Genomic DNA, 14,208 nt, shown 5'->3' with positions numbered 1-14,208 from the left:
TATCTTTGTTGGTCCAAACAATTTGTCTTCATTTTGGTTTTAATCACTGAAATTTGAAACCATTGTTTTTGACACTTTAAGTTTACTCACTCTAAAACCAGTAGTCCCTGTAAGCTCAAAATGACTTTTTCGACCTATCCCACTTAAATTAGAGAACTTACTCCACAAAAGGCGGCAAAGATTTTCTGACAAGTATTTAACGTCGTTACATTCCTATGAATCGAACTCAATACCCTTGGTAAAACTGATACAACTTCTGCAAGTTGAACCTGTCACTTTGTGGTTATAACAAAATGACTTTGCTAAGGAAAAAAAAAAAAATCCATGTTTATGAGAGAGCGTTTTTTTTCATTCTCATTCTCCTTTCTATTCCCATGTTATACCAAATGAGTCCTAATAATTAAAAGCATTATATATTTTATAGAATAATAAAAACTGAAGTGAAAAATAGAAATTTGCATGATATAGTATGCTTCTAATGTTTGATCATATAAAGAACATTATTATATAAAATATGAGAAGTATAAATAAATATGCACCTAGTCTTTTTCAAACACCTTCCCCTCCTTTTTCTATCCTCCATCATTATCAAAGACCCCCTTCAGTTCCCCTCTATCATTATTTGACTCATCTTCCTTCTCTCCATGTCACACCCCAATTTTTGAAGGTAATCGGCAAGGAATATGAGAAATCTCACATTCCCGAGCCTTCTCTTTCACAACAATTAGTTAACAGGCAAAGGTATCTTGCTAACCCAAAACATACATCTACTATAAATAAATCATATAATCCAAAATAATAAACCGTTTTTAGAAATTTTAGCAAAGTCTTCGTAGTAAATTAGACTTCTCAAAAGTTCTACAATGGCCTGCAAGTTTAGAACAGTATTTAGAGATCTACTCCTCAGCACAGGTATATATATAATTACATACCAATTTATCGCAAAAGACTAGGATCTAACTATAGATTTCGTGGAGCATATAGCTATAAAATTAAATACATAAGTAACAACTACTCAAAATAGATTCATAGGTTCTGGATCTTCAATGAGACTCTTCACTGCTCAGTTGGAGGGACAAGGTCTGCGGTGCTATCTGAAGCCAAAAATAATCTACCAATGAATAACGTCCCTTTATAATATTTAATAAAATATTAAGAACTGAATAAAATAAATTTAACTTTGAAAGATAAATGGCAAGAATTAAAATTTCTATAGTATACAATCCTAAATTAAAAGGATAAGTATATACTTGAACTCATTAAACAATTAAATCAAATCGAACTTCATAATAAGATAACTTGATACATGAAAATGATATAAAACCTTATTCTATTTATTTATTTATTTTTCAAATCTTGACTTTTCGTAGGACCTCAACAGAAGGGGATAGCAAGCGTGGCTTGAAACCACAAATACAAACATGGACACACAATCCACAAGGGTGAGTAACAAATCAAGCGCAGCCGAAGCCACAAAACAAGCGCAAGAGCGATGCCACAAATATCAAGCGAGCTCGAGATTTCCATGGCGCACCAAGAACTAATAGTACTGCTGTTAGTAATCAGCATTCTGTATCTAGTCCTCCAAGAAATACTCACGGGTAGGCATGAGATCACTTCATCACTAACTTAACAGAGGAAATATATATATATATATATTTCTAATAATGGAATCCTTTAAAAAGTATTTTGTAACAAATGATCTCAGCATGAAGGTTCTCAAATAACATTTTTAAAACTCCTTTTCAAATTCCAAGCATAAATATTTATTAATAACAAAATGCTGATTAACATATCTCAAGTGGCAATTTATTCAACATAAGAAGCAAAAGTATTTCTTTAAACAATAAAACATTAAGACATTAAATAATTAAGATTGAAAAATGATAAAATTTAAATTAAATTACCTGGATAAACTATTTAGTAGCGAAAATGATAATTTAACTAGATTAATAACAAGTAGTAAAAGCTTTTTTTTTAAAAAAAAAAAAACCATAATAATGGGATGCTATTCACTTACCTGACAAGTTCCCAAAATAATACTTAAATTTATTTACGTTCGTATTAGGAACTCTCCTCAATCCCCTAAAGCCCAAAACAAAAATATTACTACTCAAGTCAAAATTTATGTAAAAGTTTTCACAATAACTAGATAGATAAAAACTTCGAGAACCATCTAAAATGAAAATCCTAACATTAGAACTCACTATTTTGACTTTCAAATTCCAATGGCTCTTATAGGATGGGCATTACACTTTTAAATTTATCTTACAAGATTTACCGTATTGGGTGCCATTTTCAACATAACATCCTCGTCAATTTAAACCCAAAGGGCATGAGAGAAATTTAACTTGGTCCTTAAATGACAAATCAAATGTTTTACGTTGAACTTCAATTCTCCCGTTACTTGGATGCCATCAACATTGCAAGAGTAATCTTCAAACTGCTCACGTCACAAACCACAATTCACCATTATCATCAATCATTCAATCCATCAGAAATCATTCAAACTCATCCATCGAACAAGCATCTTGGTTCAATTGACAAAGCATGACTTCTGAGCAAACCTTTTTCTAAACATTTCTACAAACACCTTGTATGCAGTACTACTCCGTCCCTTATTATAAAATTCTTTTAATTAAATTGCACAGTTTAAGAAAACAGTTAAAATTAGTTAAAAGCAATTAATATGTAGCAAATGCAATTTTTTTCCAAATATACCCCTATATATAAATGGTAGATGTGAAAGAGTAATAGTGAGATAAATGAAGAAAGAGAATGTATTAAATGCATTAAACTAAGGATAAAAATTGGATCTTATAATAAGGGACGGAGGGAGTAATAATTAAACATGATGACCACGTATATTAATCCATCGTTCCAACCTTAATAAACTTCATAACAAGCACAACAAACCAAAAATTTCACCGCCCAGCACAAATATGAACATTAAATCCCAAAACAGAGGAAAAATGCAAGAGGACTAACTTATCTCCATTACCGACAGTGGCAAACTAAGAATCTAGAGGAGAGGAAGATAAAGATCGCATCAACAGTCACACAAGAGTAAGAAAAGACGAACTCCAAACCTTCTAACCACCAAAAATCGAACAGAGCAAGCGGGAAAGATGGCACAATGAAGCTGGAAAACTCAGAACCAAAGCAAGCCAAAAGAATTACAATGCTGCGTCGGCGATGGCAACTCTGACAGCAAGGAACAGTGGGAGGAGAGACGAACCAAAGGAGGGAGAGTGGAGAGGTTAGGGTTTAAAGTTCAGGAGTCATCCTCTCCAGTCTCTCCTCCCTCTCGTTGAACTGAAAGCACCGAAAGAAAAAAATATCCTGAAAGTCTCTCTGTTTTTTTTTTTTTTTAAACATGGGTATTTAAGAAATTTTCTCATAAAACTGGGAAAAAAATTAAATTCTCCTTGAACAGGGCTGGGGTTCGAACCTGGAACCTCTGACCTTCTTGGCAACCTTTACTAACATCTATCTCTAAGCTCTATTTAGAATTCAGGCTACAACAATTAATATAAATATTAATTAATTTATTATGAAAATTTCAAGATTATTACGCTCCATATAAAATCACATTGACCCCACTTGCATGTTAGTGATTGATCAATCATTCCATTGATTTAGAGCCGCTTGACTTGACCTTTGCCATTTCTATCTTCTTCTCTTTTTCTCTTCTTTCTCTTCCCACAGACCTAACCCAACACACACACACACATCTCTGATCTCTCCCGCCAAAACTCCACAAAACCATGCTTCAACCTATTACTTTCTTTCCTCCCTTGTTTATTACCTTCATAGTCCAGTCATGCTGCTCCCTTGACGGCGTCGTTTCAGACCCTCAGACCAATCTTCTTGGTCGAGCCTGCCTCCAATATAGTAGAGATGAGTACGATACTAAGTCCTTCAATGACAGTGTAAGCGCAACGTTTCGCGATCTCTCATATCAGGTGGTGAATCAGAGCAGGTTCTTCGCCACGGCGCACGGAAACCTCCCCGTTTACGGTATTTTTCAGTGCAGAAGCTACCTCTCCGTCGCCGACTGCGCCGCCTGCTTTACCCATGCCGCCGCACAGATCTTGAACTGCTCCGCCGGCAATAACTTTGCTCGTGTCATCTTTGACGGCTGCTTCCTCAGGTACGGCCACATCCCTTGCTTTCTTAATTTTTTTGGCAAAATACTACCTCCGGTCTTTAATATAAGACCTTGTTTGACTTTTATTTTGGTCCTAAATATAATACCTCAATTTACTTTGTCTCTCATATTTATGTATTTTTTTTTTTCTAAGGTAGTCCTTCTAATATGGTAGTTCTAGCCAATAGACTTGATTAGCAAGAATATTTTAAGAAAGATAACACCTATTTATTACAAATAACTAACTTAACTCATTTACTTAATATCCTCACATTAGTCAATTAGTTCTTATAATTAGGACTGAAGGTAGTATGTAATATATTTTTTCATAGAATATTATGTGATAAACTAGATTTATCATAATTAGTTATAAATTAAACATATTATTATTATTATTTACATAAAATTTTCTTTTAGCTGGTGTTATATATGATTTTTCGATATTATATTTTCATTTGTTGGTCAATAATGGGTATGCCTTTCTTTTTTGTGAAATATGTAACCAAAAAAATGGCGCGATGAAGATCTCTCTGTTTTTTTTTTTTTTTTTTAATTGTTCCACAATCAAGATTATCACGATACGTCATCTTGGTGGATATGATCGACTAGAGAGATTCAAGAACAATTAATGGCTCCTGACGACATTGTGAGAAGAACTGTTTCTTGTCTTTTACATTGGGTATAATTATTTTTTTTAAAAATGCTTCAAAATGACACTACTAGGGGGGGACAAGTACCTCATCAGAAACATATATAATACTCATTAACCCTTTTTTTTTAAAATTTTTTTTAGTTTTTCATACTCAATTGCATTTACTTAAAGTAACAGGACCAACAAAATAACAATATTTCACTTAATCTAAATAAGAATTTTTGTTTCTATGGCATGTTATTAGGTATGAGAGTACCAATATACTTGAGCAGACAACAGGAATTTTCAATACTGCATCGTGTGGGAATCAAAGTGTGGAAGTAGCAGCCACTGCATTTACTTCAGCGGCACAACAACTCCTAATGAATCTTCAAACCACAACGCCCACAGTCACTGGTTTTTCTGCAGCAACAAAAACTCAAGTCCCTGATAATAATAATGATGATGAAGAAACTATTTATGCCTATGCTCAGTGTACTGAAACTATCTCACAAAGTGGGTGTGAGGATTGCTTGAAACAAGGGGTCAACACAGTTCAGACTTGCCTTCCCAATTCAGATGGTAGGGCTTTTGATGCTGGCTGTTTCATCAGATACCCCACAATTTCCTTCTTTCCTGATAACCACACCATTCATATCAGTAATAATCCATCAGTTAAACAAGGTGCAGTGAATTCAAATACTTCAATATTTAATTACAACATAACATTCTGGTTTATTTATGTGTAATTCTGGATCTTATGTTATATATGTCATATTTCAGTGCTTGAGTATTAAAACATATCCTGTAAATATGCATATGTGTCATAGAAAATGACTGAAGCATTATGTTGGCATTGTCACATTGTTATGTTATATAGGACCGGCGTGATATTTGAAATGACTATTTCTTATTTTAATTCATGTGTGCCTGTGATGTTATGTATGAATATATATAGTACGCGGTAATTATGACATTTTTTAAAATGAATCAGTAGTTAATACTCCTTTTAAGAAGGGGTGTATCCATTTTATAACTTTAATTTGGGTTTTGTCTTAACATTTAAGACATTTTTTCCAATGACTCTTAATTATTTCTCTCCTGTCACATTTCTCTACACATTCTCTTTTATCTTTTTTCTCGTTTACTATAAGGACATATTTGAAACAAAAGTATATCTCTAACTTATTTATTGTTTTTAACTAATTTTAACTAATTGTTTGTTATCTGAGAATTAATTATTTGAGCTTATAATAAAGACTAGAGGGAGTAGTTATTACTGGTTTGAAAAGGAGTTCTTTTTATTTTACCATCTTGCTGGTTCAAGCAAGAAAGGGATCATTATTGGGGTAACTGTTGGAGGGGTGGCTTTTGTTTTGCTCCTTCTTACTCTACTGGCTTATATCAGACGACCAAAAAGGCGTGAGAGAGTTCCTAGAGGTAATAACCAGTTTAAAAAGGTCTTCAACTATAATAATGGGATGCTTTACCTTTCACATTTCCTCCTTGATATAAAAGATTCTAGACTTTCGTTTTAATTTTCATCTCTTCGAAGAACAACGGAATTCCTGATGAGTAGTACTGAAGCGACCTTTGATAAATCTTTTCCTTAACAGGAGACATAACTGGAGCAAGCAAGTTGAAAGGCCCAGTTACTTATAATTATGGGGATTTGAAGTATGCAACAAAAAATTTCAGTGTAGAAAATAAACTTGGAGAAGGAGGATTTGGCGTTGTATATAAGGTAAATATATTTAGATTTCCAATATTTCGATATATTTCATAATCCAAAGCGAGTATGTTCTAAAAGTGATTTACACACACATATATAGATACGCACATTTACAATGTGAGGACTAAAATTTTTTATTATCATTAACAGGGCACTCTAAAGAATGAAAAAGTAGTTGCAGTCAAGAAGTTAACTTTACGACGTCACTCCAAGAGAGTGGAGGAAGAATTTGAGAGTGAAGTAAAAGCTTATAAGTAATGTTCATCATCGAAATCTGGTTCGGCTTCTTGGATGTTGCAGTAAAGGCGATGAGAGAATACTTGTTTATGAATACATGAAAAACACCAGTTTGGACAGATTCCTATTTGGTATCCCTTTTATCAACCAAGCTTTCTTGTATATAATTTAATCATTAGCCACTATGTATCTGAATAACATTCTCACATGGACACATTTTCAACTTGACAATATAACATCTTTAACAAACATTCATTCATATGTCATAATTTTATTAAAGATCTTATAAGTAATGGCGATGAGAGAATACTTGTTTATGAATACATGAAAAACACCAGTTTGGACAGATTCCTATTTGGTATCCCTTTTATCAACCAGCTTTCTTGTATATAATTTAATCATTAGCCACTATGTATCTGAATAACATTCTCCACATGGACACATTTTCAACTTGACAATATATAACATCTTTAACAAACATTCATTCATATGTCATAATTTTATTAAAGATCTTATAATATCTATATATGTCCATTTTTCGTATATGGAAACATTTGTTGATGAATTGCTTTTTATATTTCATCGTCCTTTCCTTTTTATCTCTAACCTATAATGTGTTGCCTTGAAAATAGGTAAAAAGAAGGGTTCTCTTGATTGGAAGCAGCGGTATAATAAATTTTAGGAGCAGCGAGTGATTTGGCTTATCTACATGAGGAATATCATGTTTGTATTATACATAGAGATATTAAGACTAATAACATCCCTTTGGATGATGATTTACAACCTAGAATCTCTGATTTTGGATTAGCAAGACTTTTACCTAAAGAAAAATCTTATCTTAGCACGAAAGTTGCAGGAACAATGTAAGTCTGAATAATTTTATTCTGTAATTTATTAACTTCTATTCTAATTCTTGATTATTGAAAGGTTTCTATTGCACCAATATATTTAACTACTTTTTTTGCCTTCGTACGAGCATGAATACTTCAGGATATTATTCATAAGTGGAACATCGTACGATAATTTGTGTTGTATATGACAATTTTAGATTTTTCTTTTGTTCTAAATATTTTCATTTATGTTAGCTTGAGTCGTATTCTAGTCAATGACATCATTATTAATATTATGCATTTTGCAGAGGATATACAGCTCCAAATATGTAACCCATGGTCAATTGTCAGAAAAGGATGATATCTATAGTTTTAGTGTTGTTATCCTAGAGATTTTTAGCGGCCCAAAAAATAATGAGTTAAAACTTGATGGCGATGCTGAATGTGAATTCCTCTTAGAAAGGTGATGAAATTTCCTTGACTATTTACAAAAACTTTTTTTTTTTTTTTCAGGCGATATAATATATAACTTTCTTATCAATGGAGACTCCTTTAGGAAAAGCTATTCCTCCTATATCATAATACAATTTCAATAACTATTTAAGAAACATTAAAATAAGTTTTGCTGTGATCTTTTTTCTAACCTTCTTATTACTCAATTACATTTTAATCCCACTTGGTAGGCTTGGAAACTATATGAAGAGGCATCCACTTGGAGGTGGTGGATGAGACCCTAAACCCTAATGATTATGATGCAGAGGAAGTGAAACAAATCATAGAAATCGGTTTGCTTTGCACCCAAGCATCTGCGGATTTAAGGCCGTCAATGTTTGAAGTAGTTGTTTTGCTCCAAAAGAAGGGTTTATCCAATAACGTAAAACCCACAATGCCTATTTTGATTGAAGCTAAGTAAAAGTCCATTGGGAGATAATTATGATTTGCAAGAAACTCACAACTAAGTGTGACTTTGGAGTCTCAATCACAAAATTGAAAAAGGCTAAACAGAAGAAGCATAAAACGGGAAACGATCATGTCTTTTATTCCGTTGTTCAACATTTTTGTGTAATTATATATCAATCTTAGAAATGCAAAGCATGTTCATGAATTGGTGATTATTGTGGGAGCACCATTTTTAATAAACTTTGTTAATCTCTCTTGAACATTGGTTCGAATAATTAAATCTTATTTGGGCTTTTTTACCAAGATCCTACAAACAGTAAAATAAAATATCAAAAGTGCCATACTTTGAAAAATAATTACAGAGATGCTACATTTACAATCGTTCAGAGGGTGAACAAGTTTACAAAGAAGACATTCCTAGCAAGAACAACTTCCTATGTGTTGTTTTATTTTACAATCTTGGTTTATGTTTTCCTGCAAAGCAAAAAATAAAAAAATTCTTCTGGTCCTAAATATAAACCTTTTTTACCATACAAACCAAATATACTCCTCTAGCCTTGCTTATAAAGTAGAGAGAAAATATCTTTTATTCTATTTAAGTCATTTCATTTAATTTTTAGCATATTTTGATACTTATTTATGAAAAATAAAGGATAAAATAGTACATCTCTACCAAAAGTTATCTCATTAAATGTTAGCCTATTTTTATACCTATTTATGAAAAATAAAGAATAAAAAAGCAAATATCTGCTAAAAACTATTTCATTAAGTTTTTAGCATAATGAGATAACTCCAATAGGATTAAAAAAAAAACCCAAAGGAAAATGGAAAAGGAAAGGAGAAAATAAGAAAGAAAGCAGGGGCATGCGCGATGCGGGTCCCATGTTAAGGATTGAGCAAGAATAATTTGAGAAGGGGAAGAATGCCACACTGCGCACTTGAGGGTTGGGGCGTGCGAGAGGAAATAAAAAGAAAAATAAAAGTCGGGGTCAAGATGGGAACATGGGGTTGTGTGATGATGGAAGTTGAAATCCTGTCAAAAAAATAAAATATCATATAGGAAGTTTGTATTTTCAAACTCGTTCACTCTCTGAACGATTTTAAATATAACATCTCCCAATTATTCTTCAAAGCATAGCATACTGGTATTTTATTTTATTGTTTGTAGGATCTTGGTAAAAAATTCATCTTATTTGCTCTTCATTTTAAAATTGAAACCCGACAAATATTCAATTCTGTTTTTAATTTTTAAGTATCAACTATGGATATTTTGTGGGGAAACCTTTCTGTCCCTTGCTTATACTTTTGTGTGTGTGTGTGTGTGAAAACAATATATGTGTAGTTGGAAGGAATTCATTTCCATTCTCATCATCGTCCGTAAGATTAAATTCGAATAATTCAGATTTAATTTTTTTATTTTAATATTAACGACGATTTCTTATTTTAACAGACGTATGGAATTGGAAAGTCTAAGTTAAAAATATTATTCTAATTATTAATATTTTAAAAAAATGAATTTATTAACCAGGAAGAAATGTAATCATGAAAAAGTTTCATACATAAAAAGTGAATAACATGCAATAATAAATTCTATGGTTAAGGTACCTTTGGCACGGATGAAACTGTCCACTTTTAATACATTATGGGTGAATTGCAAAGAACAAAATAGTTTACAGAACTGGATGTATCCGAAAAGAAGTTCAAAGTGCTAGATCATGCACCTTAACACTAAATTCTACGATAAAAAATAATAACAGATTTATGTGACTCGCTTGTTTTTGGAATTTTTTAATGGCAAATGACAATATGAGCCCTGTGGATTGGTGGGCTCAGTCATTTTCTGGGGTGAAAACATATTACGGGGCTGGGCAATGGTGAAATTATTTATCTCACGGGAAGTTAAAAAAAAAAAAAAAAACAAATTTAGCAATTGGTTTACTTTTGCATCCAAGGCAAACAATCTCTGAAGTTATCAAATAACATAAAATTTACAAATTACAAAGCCTATATTGATTGAAGCTAATTAAAACCGAAAATCATTCTATTCCCCAGTATTTTTGTGTAATTATGCATCAGTCTTATAAATAGAAAGCATGTTCATCAATGGGTGATTATTTTGGGAGTTTTTTTTTAAATACATGGGGGCACCATTTTGAACACTAAAACCAATCCCTATGGGTGGAGAAGTTGGTGGGCTAAAATTGGACTTAGCGTCTGGATTATGGGCTCGACCCAGTAGAGACATTACTCATCTTTCGGCCCAAATCATCACCGCATGGAACAATTGTTCAATTAATGCTGACTATTTCACAATTATAATTTACACTTAGTAATGTAACTATCATTAATGTGCTTCCACGCTGTAAATTATAACTCCCTTCAGCCTCCATGGATTGCAAAAATTATTATTTTTTATTTAATAAGGTGGTTGAAAAATAAAACACTTTTTACATATCCGTTATTTTAAACAAATTTTCTATTTTCTTAATTTTATTATTTGTATTTTATATATAAGACAAGAGAAAGATAATATTTATTGTGATTACCTGTTTTAAGGATGAGCACTGGCAGCTCATAGGTTTATGAAGGTGGGAAACATGCTAACATAATTTTAAAACCATGTTTCCCTCGTCTGGCCAAAAAAAAAAAAAGTCTCCCTCGTATTTAATAATTTGCAAAATTCGACTCTAATTAATTACGACCTAGAGTTACACTCTAAACTTTTTCTGTCCAATTTTTCTCAAAAGCAAAATCCAAATTTAATGATTAGAGTTGTGGACTAATGCGAGCCGAGCGCGAGCTTCTGTTTCGAAACTAATGGGTTTCTACCGGAATCAAAAAGAAATTTAATTTTAATTCCACCCCCCCCCCCCAATTTCCTAATGTACGTCCTAGTTGGCCGTGGTACAAGTCAATCTCACTTGTTTAATTTTAATCAAGGACCTTATTATTCTACATAGGAAAAATGACAAAAAAACAAAACTGAAAATTATTAAATCCCAAATTATGTTTAGTAACAATACTTTATTTACCGTTGACAACACTGAATTTGTAAATAATAACAAATTTTTTTTAATATTCTTTATTTGGTATCTAGTAATTTTTAGCTTCTTTTTTTTTTGGTTATTTTCCCTTCTACATATCCTAGATTCTACTTTTAAAAAAATCTAATGACTGAAATAACTATGATGAAACATATAGGAAATCTAAAAGTCGGGCACATGAAGCAATTTATACTCCCACTAGTCGTTATTATAAGGAGTTATCTAGAAGAAAATTTTGGTTCTTTTTATAAGGTATTAACAGGGTCATTAATGAATTTTTTTCTAGTTTACCCCTAGTTACAAATTATTATTACTCATGTAAATAATTTTTCACTAGCTTCCTGAAATTTGTCATAAGGGTAGGATTAAAAAATTTTATACTTTTGAAACACATTTAATAATATAACTGTTATTTCTTGGTCTATGTGAATGAGCTTGTTGACCCAAAAAGTAGTCATATAAAGAATATTCCTTATGTATAAACTTAACACTAGTGCTAAATTTCTCATACATGAGTAAATGGGATAAATTAGTTATCTCATAAATATGTCGGTGATTAATATTACACGTCTTTTTATTTTGAGGAAATCAATGAAAAATTCTGATTCCAAAATTTTGTTAGTGAGAAGGACCTGGATTTGAATATCTTTATTTTCTGTATTTGAAATCATATATAGTATTGAAACTTTATGTGTGTAAAAACATATCGGGTCTTTCTCACCAACAAAATTTTAAATAAGAATTTTTTACTGACTTTTTTAATCTTTATTGAAGAATGTTGGTCCTACATGATAATTTTATAAAGAAAGTCCTTATATAAAAACGACTTGTCCTTTCTCCTCCCAAGTCTTGGCACGAAAATGAAGCCTCATTTTAATTAATTAGTCGTTTTCAATCACCTGCTCCTCTAATTCTTTTGCTGAGCTGTAGAAGTAGAACCTTTTTATTTTATTAATATATCATTTCGCCTTTTTCATTAGGAAAAAAAAAAATGATATTCCTATAGTTAACTGAGAGACCCATTGACTTAAATGACCTCTCTTCATTTCTTTCTTCATCTTCATTCTCTCTCCACAGCAGCACCATGCTCACGCTCACGCTTCAACCTGTTACTCTCCTTCTTCTCTTATTTACTACCTTCATATCCTGCAACGGCGTCGTTTCCGACCCCCAGACCAATCTTCTCAACTCTGGCTGCTTCCAGTACAACAGATTCGATCCTATGGATGCTAATTCCTTCAATCAAAGCCTAAACGCAGCGTTTGGAGATCTCAGAGATCAGATCGCTAACCAGAGCAAACACGTCGCCAAGGCGCAGCAAGCCAGCGGAGCCACCCCCGTTTTCGCTCTTTTTCAGTGCAGGAGCTATCTCTCCGTCGCCGACTGTGTCGCCTGCTTCACCGTCGCTGTCGCTCAAATCCGCAACTGCTCGGCCAACGCTGCTCGTGTCATCTACGACGGCTGCTTCCTCAGGTACGTATCGCCGGGCCCTCCGCCAAATTCAAGTTTCCCTTGTTTTCAAATGGTTGATTAGAGATATCTTTCGAAGGATAAAATATCTATTTGAATATCAGGTTAATATAATCTTTATACCCACTAAATTTGGTCTCTTTAATCCCTCAAATTTCATAATCATATTTTCATTCCTCAAACAACAAAATGATCCAAATAAAAATTGTAAGAACTAAGGTTTTAAATAAAAAAAAAAAAGCTTAAGAGACTAAAATCTATAGGTTAAAAACCGGAGAGATCAAAACCAAATAAACTAAAGTGAAAGTAAGGGCTAAAGTTGATATTAACCTTTGAATATATATATATATATATATATATATATATCTATATAAAAAGAAGTTAATATTCCCACGGACTCACGGAAAGCCCGTCCACGTGTGGGTAATATAAATATGTGTGTGTGTGTGTGTGTGTGTGTGTGTGTGATTGGGAGCGATGACACAGACATAAATAGGGTCTGGGTCCATTGTGTTTGCCGTCATTGTTGAAAAATAAAACTGGTGCCCACAAGATTATTACAGTGCGTCGTGCTGATGGGGTGGTGGGGAGGCCACAGATGCAAGTTGTATTGTATGTGAAAGATAAGAAGACAATTAGTGAAAAAATTGCAGCCAATGACCACAAATTCGCAGACACTATTATTTTTTTGTGTGATTTGACAAACTACTCAGATTTATTAGTTCAGTATTTCAGTTGCACAGTGATTAGTTTTGCTATTTACTGTTTTTATCTATGAAACTGTAGTAATTATTTTTATACAGCTACTGATTGATGACTAGTCTAGATTCTTTATTAACTACTTTTGTTAGTTTCAAAAACTTGAAAAATATACTAGGAGTTGCCGAAGATTTAGTGACTATTTTCGTTTAATTATTTACTACTCTAGTTTCACTATTTGCTATTTTCATTTCAAAAACTTGAAGAAAAAAACATATATTAGCAGCTTCTATTACTACTTTGTTAATATCGTTGTTTTTTTTTTCCACCCATTTTATTTTAATACCACACTTTACCCTGCAAATATATTCGCTGAGAGTAGTTTATTGTCACACTTCAGGTATAAGAGTAGTGTAGCTAAACAGGAGTAGTAACAGAAGTTCTAAAAAAAAGCTGTAAACACAAACTAGAATAGTTTACTAGAGCTCTAGAACCAAAAGTAATTACTATTAAAA

At 32.5% G+C, this 14,208-nt stretch overlaps 1 protein-coding gene across 1 annotated transcript; it reads left to right on the top strand.

Moving 5' to 3' along the window:
* Nucleotides 1-3,195: 3,195 nt before the first annotated feature.
* LOC114754457 (cysteine-rich receptor-like protein kinase 3) lies at nucleotides 3,196-6,771 on the top strand. Its single transcript, XM_028943214.1, has 5 exons — nucleotides 3,196-3,259; nucleotides 3,817-4,153; nucleotides 5,047-5,465; nucleotides 6,398-6,525; nucleotides 6,664-6,771. The coding sequence occupies exons 1-5, from the start codon at nucleotides 3,196-3,198 to the stop codon at nucleotides 6,769-6,771; spliced, it is 1,056 nt and encodes a 351-aa protein (XP_028799047.1).
* Nucleotides 6,772-14,208: the final 7,437 nt, after the last annotated feature.

This window comes from Neltuma alba, unplaced genomic scaffold, assembly GCF_004799145.2.
Source record: "Neltuma alba isolate B1F8T4 unplaced genomic scaffold, ASM479914v2 tig00001263_pilon, whole genome shotgun sequence".
NCBI lineage: Eukaryota > Viridiplantae > Streptophyta > Magnoliopsida > Fabales > Fabaceae > Neltuma > Neltuma alba.
This window is presented reverse-complemented; position numbering and strand designations above follow the sequence as displayed.